Source organism: Ambystoma mexicanum, chromosome 8 (assembly GCF_040938575.1).
Source record: "Ambystoma mexicanum isolate Mex_15411 chromosome 8, UKY_AmexF1_1, whole genome shotgun sequence".
NCBI classification, from domain to species: domain Eukaryota; kingdom Metazoa; phylum Chordata; class Amphibia; order Caudata; family Ambystomatidae; genus Ambystoma; species Ambystoma mexicanum.
The window spans coordinates 1,267,885,521-1,267,904,592 of record NC_090929.1 but is presented as its reverse complement, the minus strand read 5'-3'; the positions used below and the strand labels follow the sequence as shown (position 1 = coordinate 1,267,904,592).

The window sequence follows — 19,072 nt, the reverse complement described above, 5'->3', positions numbered from 1 at the left end:
TTGTTTCTTGTTTGGGCACCTCAACCAACATGATAACGCTTAACATGTTAACATTTAAATATCTGGGTAAAAAGCAGGCCTTATACATGGCCTTTGTTGACTTTCGTATAGCTTTCGACTCTGTTGATCGCCAACTGCTTTTCACTAAGTTGGAACAATTTGGATGTCTATCGTCACTTCTAACTATAATAAAAAAAATTGCATACTGAAACAACTGTCCAAGTAAGGCTAAGTTTTGAGGGACTGTTATCTGCTAGTATTAGGACGGAAGGGGGGCTGAAGCAGGGATGCATTTTAGCCTCAACCTTGTTCAATTTATTCATCTTAGACATAGGGCGCACATTCATGGACATTTTAGCTGATGCCCCCAAAATAGGAAACCAAAAAATGTCCTGGCTCCTACATGCGGACGACCTCGTCCTTCTATCTCAGACTCCTCAGGGACTTCAAAACTTATTGGACAAATTGGGCAAGTACGTGACTGAAAACAATCTAACGATAAATGTTGAAAAAACGCAGGTTGTAATATGTCGGAAAAAAGGTACCAACAACAAATCTAAATTTACTTGGCACCTTCAAAACAACACGCTTGCGGTTGTGCCTTCATATAAATATATGGGTCTTGCTTTCTCTGGGAGCATAAGTGACCTAATTCATGTTCATACTTTCAATGCAAAAATGAGAACTCTAACTTCACAAGCTAAGATAACCAAGTACAGATATGGTAAATTTTCATCTGCTCACATAATTACCTTTTTTCAGCAAAAAGTGTTTCCCATAATCACGTATGGTTCTGACACGCCGATACCCAAACTGAGGAAATTCTGGGAGAGGTGTGTGAGTAAATTTTGGAAAGCAGTGCTGGGCCTGCCTAACTGTACGCCTCTACCCTTATTGCGCTATGAATTGGGTGCGATATCTATACATAGTCAAGTGGTGTGGAAAATGTGCAGTCTATATAGGAAATGTTTAATAGGAGCCTCTTCCAAAAATATTCTGAGCTCAGTGGCACCCTATCTCTTGACATAGTCAGATACATTTCCAAAAGCATGCAATAGTTATGTATTAGATGCATTAATAGATGCAAATGTTTCAATTGAATTGTTATTAATGAATCCGGCAAAATCTAAAGTAGCTTATCGATATGACTGGATACAAACTTTGGACCAATGCAAAAGATATGTGGACTGCAATATCACACTTTTCAGTCATAAAAGTCTGCGCACAATGGAAAGCTACTTGGTAAAATGTCTGTCTAATCATATTCGCACACAACTGTTAAGAATTTGTTTGAATTTGTGCCCAACAAATGAGATCCGTGCCAGAAGGAGGCTAATCTTGAAAATTCAAAACATTTTCTATATTTGTAATAATCAATTGCACATAGAAACGCTATCACATTTAGTAGTTAGCTGTCCAGCGCTGACAAGTATGCAGGAAAAGTATTTTAACAATTTGTTTCATTTCAATGTCTACAAAACTGAAGATGAAATATGAAGTGAGATATTATCTACCTGGCGAACTGCTGTACAAATTGCACTAGTCCAATAGCGATACTCCCGAATAGAGAAAGGTTAGAAGGAGAAAGGTGCAATAATTGAATATTGTTTTATGTGTTATAGAGATGTATTGTTGCAAACTTATTGACTGTACTCTCTTTCTGGGGTTAATAATTAATTTGGCATGATTAATGAATTATAAAGTGTATAAAATGGAAGTGTAATAATGAAAACACAAATTGAACTTTGTGAACTGAAAATGTAAAAAATGTATGAATGTTTTTTTCTTTTTTAAACTTGTATGAAACATTTTAAAGGTCGATTTATTCAACTAAACAAATAAAAATAAAAATAAAATAAAGAATAAATGATGCAACCGATTTTTATCTAGCTGGCATTTCATATTTTTATTTTGTTCTTTTTAGGTATGGGAATTCTATGTATTCATTTTCATTTTTTCAGATGAAAAAAGGATAGACAGTGGGCCTCATTACAAATTTGCCGGTCCGGGAACTATGGTACCGGTAAGCTTGCTGGTACCGTAGTTCCCGGATTGGCAAACTACGAGTTCTGCTCACGGGTGCCATTATAGCCGCCAGGTCTGTCCTGGCGGCCGTACCAGCACCCGCGAGCAGAGCATGTCGGATGCACCAGCACCATTCTGAATGGTGCCGGTGCATCCGACAACCCCATTCCCATTGAGCCTCATGGGGCTCAATGGGCATGGGGAGTAAACCTTTCCGGCACCGGGCAATGGGGAAATACAGAGTCTGCCAGGGTCATAATGGCCCTGTATTTTCCCATTGCCAGGGGCCGGAAAAATTCGCAAGTTTGGCAGCAGGCTGCCGGTTTTACCAGCAAGGCTACAGCCAAACTTGTAATGAGGCCCAGTGCCACTAAAAGAGCCACTTCTGAGGGTAAACATTTAACTTTCCATCAATTTTTGATTAGCGCCTCATCCTAGTATGTGGTAAGTGGTGTCTGTGATAATTGTTACCTAAATATAAGAAAATTTGAATAGAGAAGTGATGGCCCTATGTTTGTTTAGATTATTTACGTTAGGTTTCTTAAAACGCTCAACTTAGTCGCAACAGGTGTACAGTGATCCACATCCACAACTATGTTATGAGGTAGAAGTTCATTAATATGCCAATTAATGTAATAATTAATCTTCTTTAGATATAAATTTGAGCTACCCTCAATGAGGCCGGCTGGTGAGTGCATGATGGGTCCTGTTGGGGCTCTTCCTTCTATTGCTTGATAATCATATCATAAATAGAAACTTTATATAAAAGGGGCGTTGGGTATTAGAGTATCACACTCTTCATTTTAGAAAAAAAGCAGAGTACTGATTATTTAAAACACGAAGGTCACTATTAATATGCTTGCATCTAGAAGTTTAATGATAACTATTAAAAAGTTAAAAGTAACTATCTTTATCGACTAGATAGACAAAGAACCAGTCCTGCAGAAGGGACTGGTTATATTGTGGCCTCTCGGTTGCACACATTATCCTTCAGCAACCAATTAAATCTATTCTAGATACGTTGTAACAAGAGTCATGGCCACATTCGAGGCTGTGGGGAAAAGGATACATCTAGGAGGCAATTGGAAGACTTATTTTTGGGCTGTTTAATATGACGGTACCATTCTGTTGCTATCCACAAAGGTGCCACAAGTGATTAGGTCAATGGTTTAAAAAAATAAGAGGATTCATGACAGCATCCCTCTAAGTGGCCATTCCTTAAACTGATCATGATAGGAGGAAGCAAGAGAAGAGAAACACAAAGAAATAACCTTTTCTGAATCGTGTCCAGCGGGCGAAATATTAGGATCAATCGTAGCAAACATTGTTAAAAAGCACTGTTCCATTATATCTTGTCCAGTGAAATCTTCAGGAGGAAACACATATGTATTGCTCCAGGTGTAGCCAAGCAGAACAGGAGGCATATTTACTTGAAATGTTCCACTGATCTGTAAAACAAATTATTAAAATATTAAAAGAATTTCTCAAAGTACACATAAATCATAATATTTGTACATAGCAAGAACAGAAAAAGTGCCAATACATTTGTCATTCTTATGTTACCTTTGTCTGGTTCAGAAGAGAAGTGAAAGGAAAGGTAATACATCCAAGCCAGTTTTTTTTTATGTATGAGTGTGTACTGCATCCCCTTAGACAATTGTCCTGTGGAAAGAAAGACCTCAATTAATCTGACTCTCTTTGAACTATGAGGGTACCTTGACAATATTTCCTCATTTTGAAATACAATATCAAATATTATCACAGGTAATGTTTATACAATCCAGGCCATTTGAATATTTAGTATTTTAGAGTTCGACAGTACAGAACCAATATTCTTAAATGATACAAACCATTGGTCAGTAAACATTTTAAAGTTTTCTAAGCTACCTCCACTCTTTGCATGTACATTGTAAGGGTGCAGAAGTCTGACACAGAGGTGGCATTTTAGCTGATATAAACTTTTATTGACAACAACAAAAGGAAAAGAAAAAACTATTTTGCCCTACTTACTAGGAGGGGTTGCCCTACATCAACAAAAATACTAAGGACCCAGTCAGGATATCTGTAAAGTGCTCGCCATCCTGTGTCTAAACCTATTTCAGTCCCTTACACTTACAACTAAATAATGAAAAACTGGATATTCTATTCACCCAGAAGGAGGCCTCTCTCACTCTGGATGTAGACTCTAAGACATAGTTCCTGTGCAAAGAATATATGGTTAAATGTGCATTGCGTGTATGTTCAAATCAAGAAATAAAACTGTTCCTCAAACTCCTGCGAGGAACCACTTCCTTGAATCTTGCTCCCAATTGTGAACGTAATACAGTTATGATATGATATGATATGGCATTTGTAACGCGCCTATAAACAAGTGTTTCAAGGCGCGACGAGGCAAGGGAGGGAAGCAAAGGAAGGACAGACAACGATCCTACTAGGCCAGGTGTCATTCAGATCGCGCAAGTGCGGGGGCAAGGGAACAGTGCAGTACTTGGGAATAGATAAAACAATAAGTAAGTAACGGCCATCATGTGGCAAGTGCATGGCTATGTGCAGACATCAGGTGCCAATGGCTGGTAGGGGGACTGTAGGAATACAGAAACAGTACCCAAGTGCGGGGGTTGCCAGGTGGGCAGTGCAGGTGTGTGGCGCTGGCGGGGGGGGGACCCGGGTCCGAGATCAGAGGGTGTTCAAGTAGCCGCTGCAATTCCGGTAACACCAAGGAGGTCAGCAGAGGAGAGGAGGAGAAAAAGCAGAAGCAAAGAGAAAAGTTTTGAGGTGCTTCTGGAACCGGAGATGGTTCTCCTCAAGTTTAAGGGAGGCAGGGAGGCTATTCCAGAGGGAGGCCCCAGCCGAAGAAAGAGATCTACCACCAACTAGTTGCTTAGAGAAGTGACTGACTCTGAGGGAGTTGGAAGCGGATGAGTGGTGAGCTCGAGACGGAAGATATTTAGGGAGTGAGAGTTGAAGGTATTGAGGCTCCAGGCCCCAGAAGGCCTTGTGGACGATGCAGAGGGTTTTGAGCTTAATCCTTGCAGCCACTGGGAGCCAGTGCAGTGATTTCAGTCCTGGAGAGACACAATTCCTGGGCTTGAGTCCAAGGACAAGTCTTGCAGTCCTGTTCTGGATAAGTTGCAGAGGGCGTAGAGTAGAGGCAGGCAGATTTAGAAAGAGGCTGTTGCAATAGTCCAGCCTAGAGAGAACCAGAGCTCTGGAGACAGTGAGCTTCCTCCTCAAATCTTCTGGAGGAATCCTTTTCCTCTGTTTGTTTAAACAAAATGCACTTTTCCAGTCTTTTATCAGGTCTGGTCCACTAACTTGCCAGACCTGGATGTAGACTTCCTCAACAGTATGTCAAGCCTGGTTCACTAACCTGCTAGACTTGACTTCCCAACTTTTAGACCCAAAAAGATGTTTGCTTTGTCACTGGTTTCCTGTTTTATTTCAACTTTTTTAGTCAGGGTATCCCTGAATGCTTCTGTGCTCCAGCCCACTAGCTGCATTTATCCCTGCACTGTTGAGGGCTTTCAAGCCTTAGATATGAAACTGATGGGCCTTGCCTGATTCCATTTGGGTCCCAGACTGTGCTGAACACTGTTGTTTTGCTTCTGCAGGATTTCCATCCCTCCTTTACTTAGTGTCCACATAGACAGACCTGGTATACTCTCTTGCCAGGCCCTATCCAACATAGGTGTCTTCCTAATGTTGATATCACCTTGAGTACTCTCTCTATTATCCCTCTGTGGTCTTTGGGATTGTTTATCTGCTTTACAAAGTTCTTGTCACTCTGTGAAATGTTGCTTTCATCCCCTTGTGAACCCTGGGATGTATTTACGTGGTTTACAAAGTTCATATCAAATATAATGCCTCTTGTAACCCCTTGTGCTCTTTGGGATCTGTTTGTGTGGTTCACAAAGTTTGTATCAACTATAATGCCACATATATCCTCTGGTGCTCTTTGGGATGTGTACGCATGGTTCACAAAGTTTGTATCAAATATAATGCCAATTGTATCCCCTTGTGCTATTTGGGACGTGTGTGTGTGGGTTTTCAGCTTGCCCAGCTCCCTCAATGCCCTAGCCACCAGTCGGATCCTTTCCTTACCTTTGGGCATCCCCGAAGTGGTATCTGCTCTATTCGGGTGGCGGAGCAGAGCTTCTCTCTTGTTAGAGTGCGCAGTATTCTCCTTCTCCTTGCGGTTCCCCAGTTCTGGATGCTCCCTCATGACTCTGGCTGCCCCTGCCTTCCTGCTTGCTCTGCTTCTACTGGTCTGGCTGTTTTCCTTCCTGCTGCGGCCATGTCCACCTCGCCTGGTACTCTTTGGTCTCCACAACTCTCAGCGCCCCGGCTCTCAGCCTTCGGGTCACCTGCCACGGGACGAGCATTTCCTTTGGTGTACCTCCACTGCTCGTTCAATGGACCATTGAGTCCTTCTTTCCTTTTTACCATCAGAGCTGCCTGTACTGCATGTGTTATTTCCACAGTAGGCCTGCGCCTCCTTGTTCAATCTACTGCCTCTAAGTATTGTTAGGCAGAATCATATGCAGTACCCTTTGGGAACACCACACACAATTAAGACTACAAGTGCAAGTACAAATTCACCTTTGATACAAGCCTGTACTACACAGTAAAGTGGTAGGGATGGCTGAGCAGCCAGACTTATCTCAAGAGTAAAGTGAGCAGTATCAGAAGTTACACCAGGACAGTAATTACTATGGTTCAAACGAACACTGACAGGTTTCTGAGTAAATGAAAATACATTTATTTACACATTCATTTGTAAAACAGTTCACTAAATAAAGCATCAGAAAAATCACACTCTTAATACACTACACAACACCCAATGAATTCTGGACAAGTTAAGCTCAAAATAAAGTGTGAGCAAAATGGCACTCCAGCAATTTAAAAAGGGAGGGAAAGACAAGGTAATGCAAAATTAAGCAGCACCAACAAGTAAATAGACAGGGCAATCTAGAAAAGGCTTGCTACAATGAAGATTCAAATCAATAGGCCTGGGCCAATGCTAATGGTTCAGAGTCTTTGCAGAGGATCACACAGTTCAGAGTAGTTTGCGGTTAAGTCTTTGCTAAGAGTTCGAAACGAAGTTGGTCGGAAGAAAAGTTACTTAAAAGAGTAGAGAAGGACAAGCCTTCGGTTTGACAAAAAATTTAAAACACTTTTACCGTGGTCGGACGGAACGTTCAACCGGGTTTGAACAGTATCTTTAGAAGAAGAAAGATGCTGTAGCTGAGGCAGAAGTTCCTGGCAGATCCTGCAGGCTCACGGTTCCTGAAGCGACTGTCGGACTGACACGAAGGAGGGAGACTGGAGGGTCCTGCACTGCCCTGGGAAGAAACCAGCAGCAGAGCATAGCAACGAATAAAAGGTGCGCTCCTTAAAACCCAAACAGGGTCCAGTCCTCCTGGCTATCCGGTTCACTGCAGCTGCGCACAGAAAATTCGACCAGGGGAGGGAGGCCTTGCTTGGTGTTTGGCAAACTGGTTGGTCCCACCAGCTCAAGGGAAGAAGATTCCTTGTAGATCTTCTCTGTCATAGAAGTTTGGATATTCGGACCTGCAGCAGGGCTTCACCGGGAGGTTCAGTCGTGGTAGTGGTCCTCTTCTTTCAGCTTCTCTTCGGTTCCCTCGATCCAGTGGCGACTCTGCCTTCCAAGTCCCAGACACCTGCAGTTTTTGCAGTTTTCCCCCATTCACACAGCCTGGCTGTCAATCACACAGCAGGGTGGCTGTCCTGGCAGGACAGTCACCTAGCCAATCACGCAAGAGTGCGACTTGGGTTTGGAAGGGAACCCTGTGCAGGGGTCCTAAAACCCCTCCCTCACATCCTTTCTACCCAGACTCTCAGGCGCCTAAGGAGGGCTTCTGTGCAGAATCCTGCCAAAGGTCAGTGAACAAAGGAACCAAACCTGGTTTGGCACGCAGAGTAAAACACGAGAAAGATCTTTACAAAAAGAAATGGCGAATAAACCCAGCTGGAACCAAATAAAAGTAAATGGGGTCCAGCGGATTAAAGTTTGAGGTTACTAACCTAGCCTAAAACAGTACCAAGGCTATTTCTATAAACCGCGGTAGGAAAAATATGGTAGATACCACTGCCACCAGCCAAATCTTAAAGAAAGGGGAACAAAATAATGTTCCACGAGAAACAGACAAAAAGGGATAACTATTAACCCTTTCCAGTACTCTACGTAAGATAGTTTGTACTGGGTTTGTGAATTTAAAAAGACTAATAAAGTCAATGGCAACTTTACATGTTCTGGGAGACAGTAGTCAGTCCCAGAAAATGGAGTTTAAAGTGGGAAGTCTGAAAAAGACAACCCTGTGTCATTGCACTAAAGGTGCTGTGTGACACACAGTAAAAAGGTGATGCCTATGGAGCAGGTGAAGCTCCACAGTCTATGAACACAAACATGTTAAACAAACAGCAAAACACATGTAAGAGTGGGAAAAAAGGCTCGCACTCTTACCAGGTGAAAAAAATGAATCCTAGAAATCCAGCAAAGCTGCTGAGGGACTCAGTAGGTAAGGGAAATTAGCCATTCTGGAGAATTCTCCCTAACAAGTATTCTTTTGCATCAAGCTTGGGTAAGTTGTTCCTCTTCCTCTTCCGAGTCTTATCAAGGATACCCTCTGCTTTACTATAAGATATAGTGGTATGGGAAACCCGAGGGACCTGAATGGGGGATGACGTGAGTTGGGACGCCAAAGGGGTAAATGGATACTGTTTTCTCCCAGGGCTGAATACCACCCCCAGGGGGAATATCGGTTAGCGGTCTCACCTTCCTGGCCCCTAGGGAAGGTGCTTCGCCCACGGAAGCCGTGAGAATACCCTGAGAGTCGTCACAACATTAATGGTTAAAAAACACTCATTAATATTTTGTCAATTATAATCATGAAGGAAGTCCCATATATGAAAGATGGCATTCAATCAATGGAGAATAAATGTATGTGGGAATCATAACAATATCCTCACTGATTAGCCAATCATTAAGTGCTATTGATTAATCTGAGCACATAGCATAAAGCAGACACGTTTTTCAAACAATTCTGTTTTAACAAAGCTGTGCAATTTGATACTACTAAGATGGTATACACCCACCCAGCATGATAATTAAAGCAAAGAGGATCACGTATGACTGATTTTCTAAGAAAATCATTTTCTGGAGTAAGGTATACTTGGCACAATCTTAACATAGGTGTCGTTTAACTTATGCCTGCAAATGTTTATTGACTGGGATGTTTGCCTATAGGTAACACAGATGGAATTCCTTCTGAGTACACTTAGTCATGAAAAAAGCTGTGAAACATTTGCCATTGGCTATTTCACTGGTGAATTCTTAGGAGTAATATTTCAACTTCAAAAGTAAAAATATCCTCTTTCTCCCACAAAAAACATCCCATTCATTTCTTTGCACGCATGTTTGCACTTCACTGAGCACACTTCCATGATCCTGTTAGGAGTAAGTTGTGCAAGGACAGTTTAAGTAATTTCATCCTTTGTCTTAATGTGAATGATCTTGTATGTTGATGTGCTTAAGAGGATTCATTCTCTCAAAGTTGCAGGTACCATTGTGATAGACAAATGATTGCTCTAATGTGCAGCCAGATATATGCAATTCATATATGGGGCCGAGGATGTTGTCAGAATAAGGTGTGTGTTTAACTTGCTAAATTATCAATACACATCATATGAGATGCATCAGTTGTAGAATGTAATGCAAATACTTACATGGTTTGCATTTTTCCAAATGCACAAACATTTTTGACTTTTTGTTTAGCCCAGATTTAGTATCCAAAGGTATTATTTTCATCTGAGTTGTGGTTGCCTATCTCCTCTGCTTGAATGTGTTACTATAAACTCAATTTCAATGCCCCACACAATTATATTTAAGCAATAAACAACAACTGGCGGGGGCATTTCGGGGTCAGATAATGCCTGGGGGCTGAGTTACAGGCCAAAGCGAAGAAAGGGCTTTCCGTTACCACACGGCATAACCAGATCTGTAAATGTCCCCACCCGGAGGGGTTTATTGCTATTAGCATCCCAGAATTATTTTTTCTAGGATGTGTGGGAAACCAAAGGGTGTCTCACTTACTAGTCCCCTGTTATCTCTCTCTCAGTTGGCCAGGGCACAATCATTGCCTTTGGAAACAGACCCTGGGGGTGGACCAGTGCCGGAGGATCACCTGAGTGAGGGATGTTCGGGGGGTGGGGGTAGGGGTGAGGCAACCAATGTTGAGACACGGCATCCCCCCTTTTTCCGTGTCCATACCCCACCCTATTTTATAGGATTCTCCAGCGTTCCAACTCCCCCCCTTTCTACACAAACACTGGGCCGAGGAAGAGGAGGACTGAGAGTAAAGAGGCTAACACTTACATATGCACTTGCAGAAACTTTAAAAATATAGATAGAGCAGACCTACAATTCTGTATCAACAGTATTCTAGCCGACATTAACGAAACAGACTCATGTGACACTATTATCAAAAAATATGATCAGCAGATGCTTATGCTAATCAACCAGAAAGCACCTAACCGAGAAAAAACTGTTAGGCCTAACCTCAACCACCAAAAATGGTACACACCTGAACTTATCTCTCTTAAGAAAGAAAAATAACGCAGTGAAATAGAATGGCTTAAAAACCAAACCAATGACCACAAAACAAATTGGAAGTCACTACAAAAATCCTACAAATCTAAGATCAACGACGCTAAAAAGAACTATTTCAATAGCCAAATCGAAGCATCATCCAATTCATGCAGCAAGCTTTTCGACATTTTGAAATCCTTAGATAAGCCCAAGGCGTTGGCCCCTGATTTTACACCATCACAATCTGAATGCGAAAACACCCAGGCAGCCTTTGCGAACAAAATATCTAAAGCCAGAGAACGCATTGCTCTAGCACAAGCTAATAAACCTCAATGCAGCCTCCCTGCAGAGCAACTAACAACAACCGGAAAGGAGAAGTTTCAATTCCACTCCATCTCCCCAGTAACTATGTTAAAAACATTAGCTTCTATGAAACCATCATCTTGCGCCGAAAATATCCTCCCTCCCAAGATCATCCTACAATATCCTTAAATCTTTGCGCCACTTTTTACTAAAATTGTCAACACCTCATTCCGGGACCAAGTAGTGCCCAACAACATAAAAAAGGTTACCATCACAACCCTAGTAAAAAAACCTACTCTTGACCCTCGTGACCCCAACAACCTAAGACCCATTACAAATTGTAATTTTACTCTTAAAGTACTGGACAAAATAGCAACAGCCCAATTCCAAGAATATGTGGAAAGCCATGAGATCTTACATCCACAACAATCTGGCTTTAGAGCCGTGCATAGCACCGAGACCGCTATGCTGGACCTACAGTCCAGAATGTTGGAAATTATGGACAAGGGAAAGGCTGGTCTTTTGGTCCTGTTGGATCTGAGCGCTGCCTTCGACTTGCTTGACCACCAGCTCTTGTAGCAAGCACTTGAGAAGGTTGCTAATTGCTCCAAGGAATCAATAAGTTGGTTATCATCCTTCCTTGAAAACAGAATATCCAGAGTACACTGGGGGGACAAATTCTCATCCGAATTTAACATCTTCTGCGGGGTACCACAGGGAGCTAGTCTATCCCCCCTGCTCTTCAATCTGTACATCCGATTCCTATGTGAGCTACTACAACAACTCCAGATATTTTTCACCAACTATGCTGACGATACTCAGCTGGTCCTGGAACTGAGTGGGGACTACACTAAGGATAGTACGATCCTAAATACACTCTACGCAAACATCGAAGATTGGATGGACAATAACTGGATGTGCCTGAACGGCAATAAAACCGAATTAATGATTTTCGGATCCATCCAGGCTCGAGCCAAACTCCCCGCTGAATATCAGGCCTTCCAAAGAAACTCTTATTCCAGTGTCTGATAAGGTCAAAACACTGGGCATCATGTTGGAAGCATCCCTCAACTCTGATGCCCATGCAACGTATGTGAGTAAAAACTGTAATTATTACATCCGGCTACTTAAAGCCATTAGACCACTATTGAGTGAGAAAAACTGTGCCACAATAGCAAGAGCTACCATCATGTCACGTTTGGACTATGGTAATGCCCTCCTAGTAGGAGCTAGTAAGCAAAGTATCCAAAAATTCCAGCTGGTCCAAAACAATGCGATCAGAATGGTCAAAAAGAAAGCAAGAAGTGAACACATCAGTGAAGCTAGGCGGGACCTCCACTGGCTGAGAATAGAGGAACGCATACAATTTAAGTCTATGTGCCTTACTCACAAGTGTTTATATGGCAAGGCACCAGCCTATTTGAAGTCCAAACTCACATTTTACCATCCTTCCAGGGCATTAAGATCAGAAGCTAATGGGCTCATAACGCCTCTGAAACACAAGAAGGAACTTGGTATGGGCAGAGCCTTCCCTAACCGAGCGGCCTCTAACTGGAACAAATAGCCGAAGTACCTTAGATTGGAGTCCAATCATTTGGTCTTCCGCAAAAAACTAAAAACAGAGCTTTTCAAGTAACACATGTTTAGGACCCAAAGAATCAGCCAACCTGTAGTTTTATGTATTTGTCCTGTTGCTTCTTCAGGCTCCACCTTGAGCTATGTACATGTCTACATGTAAGCGCCCCGATGCCTGCGGGCGGTCGGCGCTATATAAATAAATAAAATAAAATAAAAAAAATATATCAGTGAACATGTCCCGTTAATAAGGTCAGGCAAAGTCAGGCACTTGGCCTCAATTACATTAATTTGATACCCATTAGCTCCCCCCACATGGATAAAAGGCAGAACACTGAGACACACTCTGAGCAAGGTGAGACACGAGAAAGAGCAAATCCTCTGGGGCAAAGGCGAACCCACTGGAGCAGGACGACAGAGCAAGGGGTATGAAAACCCTAAAGATCCCTACAGGAGGTTGTTGCCTTCGAGAAACCGTGAAGGGTACGCAGAGAGAGCTGAATCCCAGACAAGAAGAATCCTCACTGTGTTTCAAGGACGCCAGCGACCCTCCCGGGTGAGCAGCAGAGTGGGGGAGGCGAGGCCAAGCCTGTGGTATTAACCTTGACTTGTGAATCAAAGCTGCAGAGAAAAGAAAGGACTGCACACAACCGGTGAGTAAGCGAAAGACATGAAAGGCTGTTATGTGTCAAGGAAAGATCAAAGCCGCAACAGTGTATCTCACAATAGAAGGGATAACTATTAACCCTTTCCAGTACTCTATGTAAGATAGTTTGTACTGGGTTTGTGAATTTAAAAAGACTAATAAAGTCAATGGCAACTTTACATGTTCTGGGAGACAGTAGTCAGTCCCAGAAAATGGAGTTTAAAGTGGGAAGTCTGAAAAAGACAACCCTGTGTCATTACACTAAAGGTGCTGTGTAACACAGTAAAAAGATGATGCCTATGGAGTAGGTGAAGCTCCACAGTCTATGAACACAAAAATGTTAAACAAACAGCAAAACACATGTAAGAGTGGGAAAAAAGGCTTGCACTCTTACCAGGTGAAAAAAATGAATCCTAGAAATCCAGCAAAGCTGCTGAGGGACTCAGTAGGTAAGGGAAATTAGCCATTCTGGAGAATTCTCCCTAACAAGTATTCTTTTGCATCAAGCTTGGGTAAGTTGTTCCTCTTCCTCTTCCGAGTCTTATCAAGGATGCCTTCTGCTTTACTATAAGATATAGTGGTATGGGGAACCCGAGGGACTTGAATGGGGGATGAGGTGAGTGGGGACGCAAAAGGGGTAAATGGATACTGTTTTCTCCTAGGGCTGAATACCACCCCCGGGGGGAATATCAGTTAGCGGTCTCACCTTCCTGGCCCCTAGGGAAGGTGCTTCGCCCATGGAAGCCGTGAGAATACCCTGAGAGTCGTCACAACATTAATGGTTAAAAAACACTAATTTATATTTTGTCAATTATAGTCATGAAGGAAGTCCCATATATGAAAGATGGCATTCAATCAATGGAGAATAAATTAATGTGGGAATCATAACAATATCCTCAATGATTAGCCAATCATTAAGTGCTATTGATTAATCTGAGCACATAGCATAAAGCAGACACGTTTTTCAAACAATTCTGTTTTAACAAAGCTGTGCAATTGGATACTACTAAGATGGTATACACCCACCCAGCATGATAATAAAAGCAAAGAGGATCATGTATGACTGATTTTCTAAGAAAACCATTTTCTGGAGTAAGGTATACTTGGCACAATCTTAACATAGGTGTCGTTTAACTTATGCCTGCAAATGTTTATTGACTGGGATGTTTGCCTATAGGTAACACAGATGGAATTCCTTCTGAGTACACTTAGTCATGAAAAAAGCTGTGAAACATTTGCCATTGGCTATTTCACTGGTGAATTCTTAGGAGTAATATTTCAACTTCAAAAGTAAAAATATCCTCTTTCTCCCACAAAAAACATCCCATTCATTTCTTTGTACGCATTTTTGCACTTCACTGAGCACACTTCCATCATCCTGTTAGGAGTATGTTGTGCAAGGGCAGTTTAAGTAATTTTATCCTTTGTCTTAATGTGAATGATCTTGTATGTTGATGTGCTTAAGAGGATTCATTCTCTCATAGTTGCAGGTACCATTGTGATAGACAAATGATTGCTATAATGTGCAGCCATATATAAGCAAATTATATATGGGGCCGAGGATGTTGTCAGAATAAGGTGTGTGTTTAATCTGCTAAATTATCAATACACATCATATGAGATGCATCAGTTGTAGAATGTAATGCAAATACTTATATGGTTTGCATTTTTACAAATGCACAAACATTTTTGACTTTTTGTTTAGCCCAGATTAAGTATCCAAAGGTATGATTTTCATCTGAGTTGTGTTTGCCTATCTCCTCCGCTTGAATGTGTTACTATAAACTCAATTTCAATGCCCCATACAATTATATTTAAGCAATAAACAACGACTGGCGGGGGCATTTCCGGGTCAGATAATGCCTGGGGGCTGAGTTACAGGCCAAAGGGAAGAAAGGGCTTTCCGTTACCACACGGCATACCCAGATCTGTAAATGTCCCCACCTGGAGGGGTTTATTGCTATTAGCATCCCAGAATTATTTTTTCTAGGCTGTGTGAGAAACCAAAGGGTGTCTCACTTACTAGTCCCCTGTAATCTCTCTCTCAGTTGGCCAGGGCACGATCATTGCCTTTGGAAACAGACCCTGGGGGTGGACCAGTGCCGAAGGATCACCTGAGTGAGGGATTTTCGGGGGTGGGGGTGAGGCAACCAATGGTGAGACACGGTATCCCCCCTTTTTCCATGTCCATACCCCACCCTATTTTATAGGATTCTACAGCGTTCCAACTCCCCCCCTTTCTACACAAACACTGGGCAGAGGAAGAGGAGGACTGAGATTAAAGAGGCTAACACTTGCATATCTCAGTGAACATGTCCCGTTAATAAGGTCAGGCAAAGTCAGGCATTTGGCCTTAATTACATTAATCTGATACCCATTAGCTCCCCCCACATGGATAAAAGGCAGAACATTGAGACACACTATGAGCAAGGTGAGACACGAGAAAGAGCAAATCTTCCAAGGACGCCAGCGACCCTCCCGGGTGAGCAGCAGAGTTGGGGAGGCGAGGCCCAGCCTGTGGTATTAACCTTGACTTGTGAATCAAAGCTGCAGAGAAAAGAAAGGACTGCACACAACCGGTGAATAAGCGAAAGACATGAAAGGCTGTTATGTGTCAAGGAAAGATCGAAGCCGCAACAGTGTATCTCACAATTGAAGGTTGCGCGTGATCTGGCGTCCTATCCTTAGGTTGCTCGAGATCAGACCATCTTACTTCTTTGTCCATCTGCCAGCTTCCCTCTGGGCACACATGCTCCCTCCCACTGCCCAAAGGAAGGATTCTCTTTAAACATCTGACATACCTAGTCCCCAACTAGTGTGACTCTCATCCCCTTCACCCTTATCTAAGTTCAGTCTGCTTAAGGATAAGGCTCTGTGCTCGAGGCTAAATGGATTTTCTTCTTCGCTTCGCGATTGGGGTACTAGAGACTGATCTCCCTTCCCTCGGTTTCCAGGTTTGCTACTTTTCTTTAATTCTTAATAGGTCTTATCGATCCTGTCTCTTTTACTTCCTATATCAAAGTTTTCTTCTTCTAATGCTACTGTAGTTACCCTTGACGTTGCTCCGTTTACTGGAAGGAACTCTTCTATTCTGTGCCATCATATTGCTGGGCTTGGCTCTAATGGTTCCTTATGAACAAGGTTAATATCAAAGTACTGCTGTCTCCTTCTTCATTCTAACTCTTCATCTAATTCTCGCCTCCCTTCTAGTTCTCTTCTCTTCTTCTCTTTGTACTTCTCTCCTCACTCCTGCTCTCCTTTCCTCCTCTTCTCTTCAGCTCTGTATCCTTTTGACCCCTAAATTCTATGCTTCCTCCTTCTCTCTCTTCCTTTCTTTTCTATCCCTATCTTCTATTGCTCTCTGCCTATTGCCGTACTTTCTTTGCTCCTCTGCCCGCTCCTCTTTCTTCTCTTCCTCCTTATGATACATCTGTTCTCGTGGCTCCTTGCTCTTTCTTTTATGCTCGTCTTCCTTCAACCTCTTTTCTCGCTCTGTCTTTTCTATCCTGTTCGTCCTTATCTTTTCTTTGACTGACTTCCTCAATGCTTTTCCCATCTAGCTTGAGTAATATCTGTCCTCTCAACCATTTAGTCTGCACGAGCGTTACCTCGTCAGCTTTGTCATTTTCCCCTTTCCATCTCTTAATCTACCTTTCTAATTCTGTCGATCCGTTCGATCGCTCACTCGTCTCTTCTTTATTTTGTATGATCTTAAAGATCTCCTCTTTTCTCTTACTCTCCTCTGGACTATCGTCACTGCTATAACCGGGCGGTTCGTATATCGGATTACTATACCCCGTCGATGCTTTCAGTTCCTCTAGAGGGCACAACCCTATTTCTTCCGCACTAGCGCCTTTTACTTCAGGCCAGGTAAGGGGAGCTGAGGGCTAAACACCTTCCTCCTTACACTGATTACGCATCCACTCTTCAGGTGGCAGATCTTCCCTTTCTTCCTGGTATATCTTCCAGAGCTCTAGGGTCGCTAATCTTTTCTCCAATTCCTGCCCCGTGTACGCAGCGTGCAAGTATGTGGTCCTGTGTTGCAATATTGCTTTTGACAGTGATCCCCTTGTGGCGATGGCATGAACATCTTATCTGCTGTGCCTTTTACCCTTTCTGCACTATACTGTTTGAGCTTGGACATGCGCTTGGGCAATGTCTTACATAAATACATCAGAGGAGAGCCTCCCATTGTGACGAGTCTCAATTGACTAAAAGGAAGGATGAGTGGGCACCACTAAATAGAAAAAGTAAGAAATAGATCCACTCATAGTTAGTTCCTACGCATCTAAGCAGTTCAAAAACAGTTGTGCGGGAGCTGGCCGTGAAGAGTCCGGAGACACCCCGACTCAACAAACTTGAACAGAACAAAGACTGGGTAAAGATACCAAGTCACACTGCCACTCTCTGTATACCCAACCTGGGTTGTCGATTAGTTTGAGTTTTGAATAATAGGTACAACTCAATATAATTAGGATCTCCAAATGAATGAGTCGCTGTTGTTTTGTGCAAACAAAAGTTTATCAAAAATAAACAAGAACTGAAATTATCATTAATCAATTCTTAATGCGGAAGCAGCTGCCACAGCTTATGTAAAACAGACTGGTTTTGCCAATGCATTTCGGAAAATGTTTTCCTTCATCAGGGCTAGTCTATAATGAGACAATCAAATACGTAACATAAATATCAAAAATAAAATTGAGTGACATGTCATTGCAACGTGTGAAAATTATAGGAGAAATATCAATAACAATAAAACATACCATCAATGGCGATTATCATGGGGGAAGAGTACCATAAGAAAAAAGGAAAGAATTGTGAGAAACAGTCAGTGGTTGAGCCGTGATGTGTGATAGATAAGGGAAAGGTCTTTACCTGAACAGTGTGGCTGGTTTCTAAAGGTAGCAAACCAAAGGTAAGAAAGTTGCTGCTTTGCCAGTAATGGCGTACGAATAGTTGAAGGGATCACGTCCCTCGGCAGCTAAATGTAAAATAAAAATCATTCACATACTGTGAACATCCAGAGAGTAATGGTGGAATCAAAGACACTGAATAGTCAGGTATCATACCTGATGCTGCACTGGTGGTCGCAGCACTTTCAGAGTGCAGACAAGCGGAGCCTCTGTCTGCCAGGAAGCCGCGTAGTAGTGTTGCTACAGTAATGGTGCTTCATAGTGTCACGTGGTCGCCTTGCGTCTCGAGGTGGCGCGGGGCGATCAGGAGGTAACACGGCTGATTATGGAGAATCTAGGACATTGGATGGATACACAAACAATTATGGGCCATATTCAAGTAATACCGGGAATTGTCGTGGAGTTAAAAAAGTGTGTCATAGAAATGAAAAAAATCCTCATGAGCAGCCAGTAAGAGATAAATGGAGAATATCAGTGAAAAGGTAAATTAACTAAACAATCAAATGAGTCAACAAAAAACCAGGAGGGTAGAGGGAATATACCAAACTACAGGGCCTGTTGTCGCAGGAGGTGTCGCCAAGGGGCGGCACCTCGGGTCCCAGACGGGGTGTCTGGTAAATGCGGCAGAGGCCAGGTTTATGAGGAAAATGATAAAGTGCCAATAAACAGTACAGACACAGGTAAACAATGATAAGTAAACAAGCACTAAAAGGATGGATATGTCTATCACATTATCCTTGTATCGTTTCTGAAAATGCTCCAATGTTTCTTAATAGCGACTCATTCATTTGGAGATCCTAATTATATTGAGTTGTACCTATTATTCAAAACTCAAATTAACCGACAACCCAGGTTGGGTATACAGAGAGCGGCGGTGTGACTTGGTATCTTTACCCGGTCTTTGTTCTGTTCAAGTTTGTTGAGTCTTCACGGCCAGCTCCCGCACAACTGTTTTTGAACTGCTTATATGCATAGGAACTAACTATGAGTGGATCTATTTCT

At 42.4% G+C, this 19,072-nt stretch overlaps 1 protein-coding gene across 1 annotated transcript in view; it reads right to left on the bottom strand.

Moving 5' to 3' along the window:
• CC2D2B (coiled-coil and C2 domain containing 2B) overlaps positions 1-19,072 on the bottom strand; it is a 2,924,037-nt gene that overhangs the window by 968,303 nt on the left and 1,936,662 nt on the right. Inside the window, exons 11-12 of the mRNA XM_069611382.1 lie at positions 3,589-3,687; positions 3,297-3,473 (exon numbers count right to left, since the gene is read on the bottom strand). Of these exons, the coding sequence (XP_069467483.1) occupies positions 3,297-3,473; positions 3,589-3,687 (276 nt within the window). The remainder of the gene's footprint in view (positions 1-3,296; positions 3,474-3,588; positions 3,688-19,072) is intronic.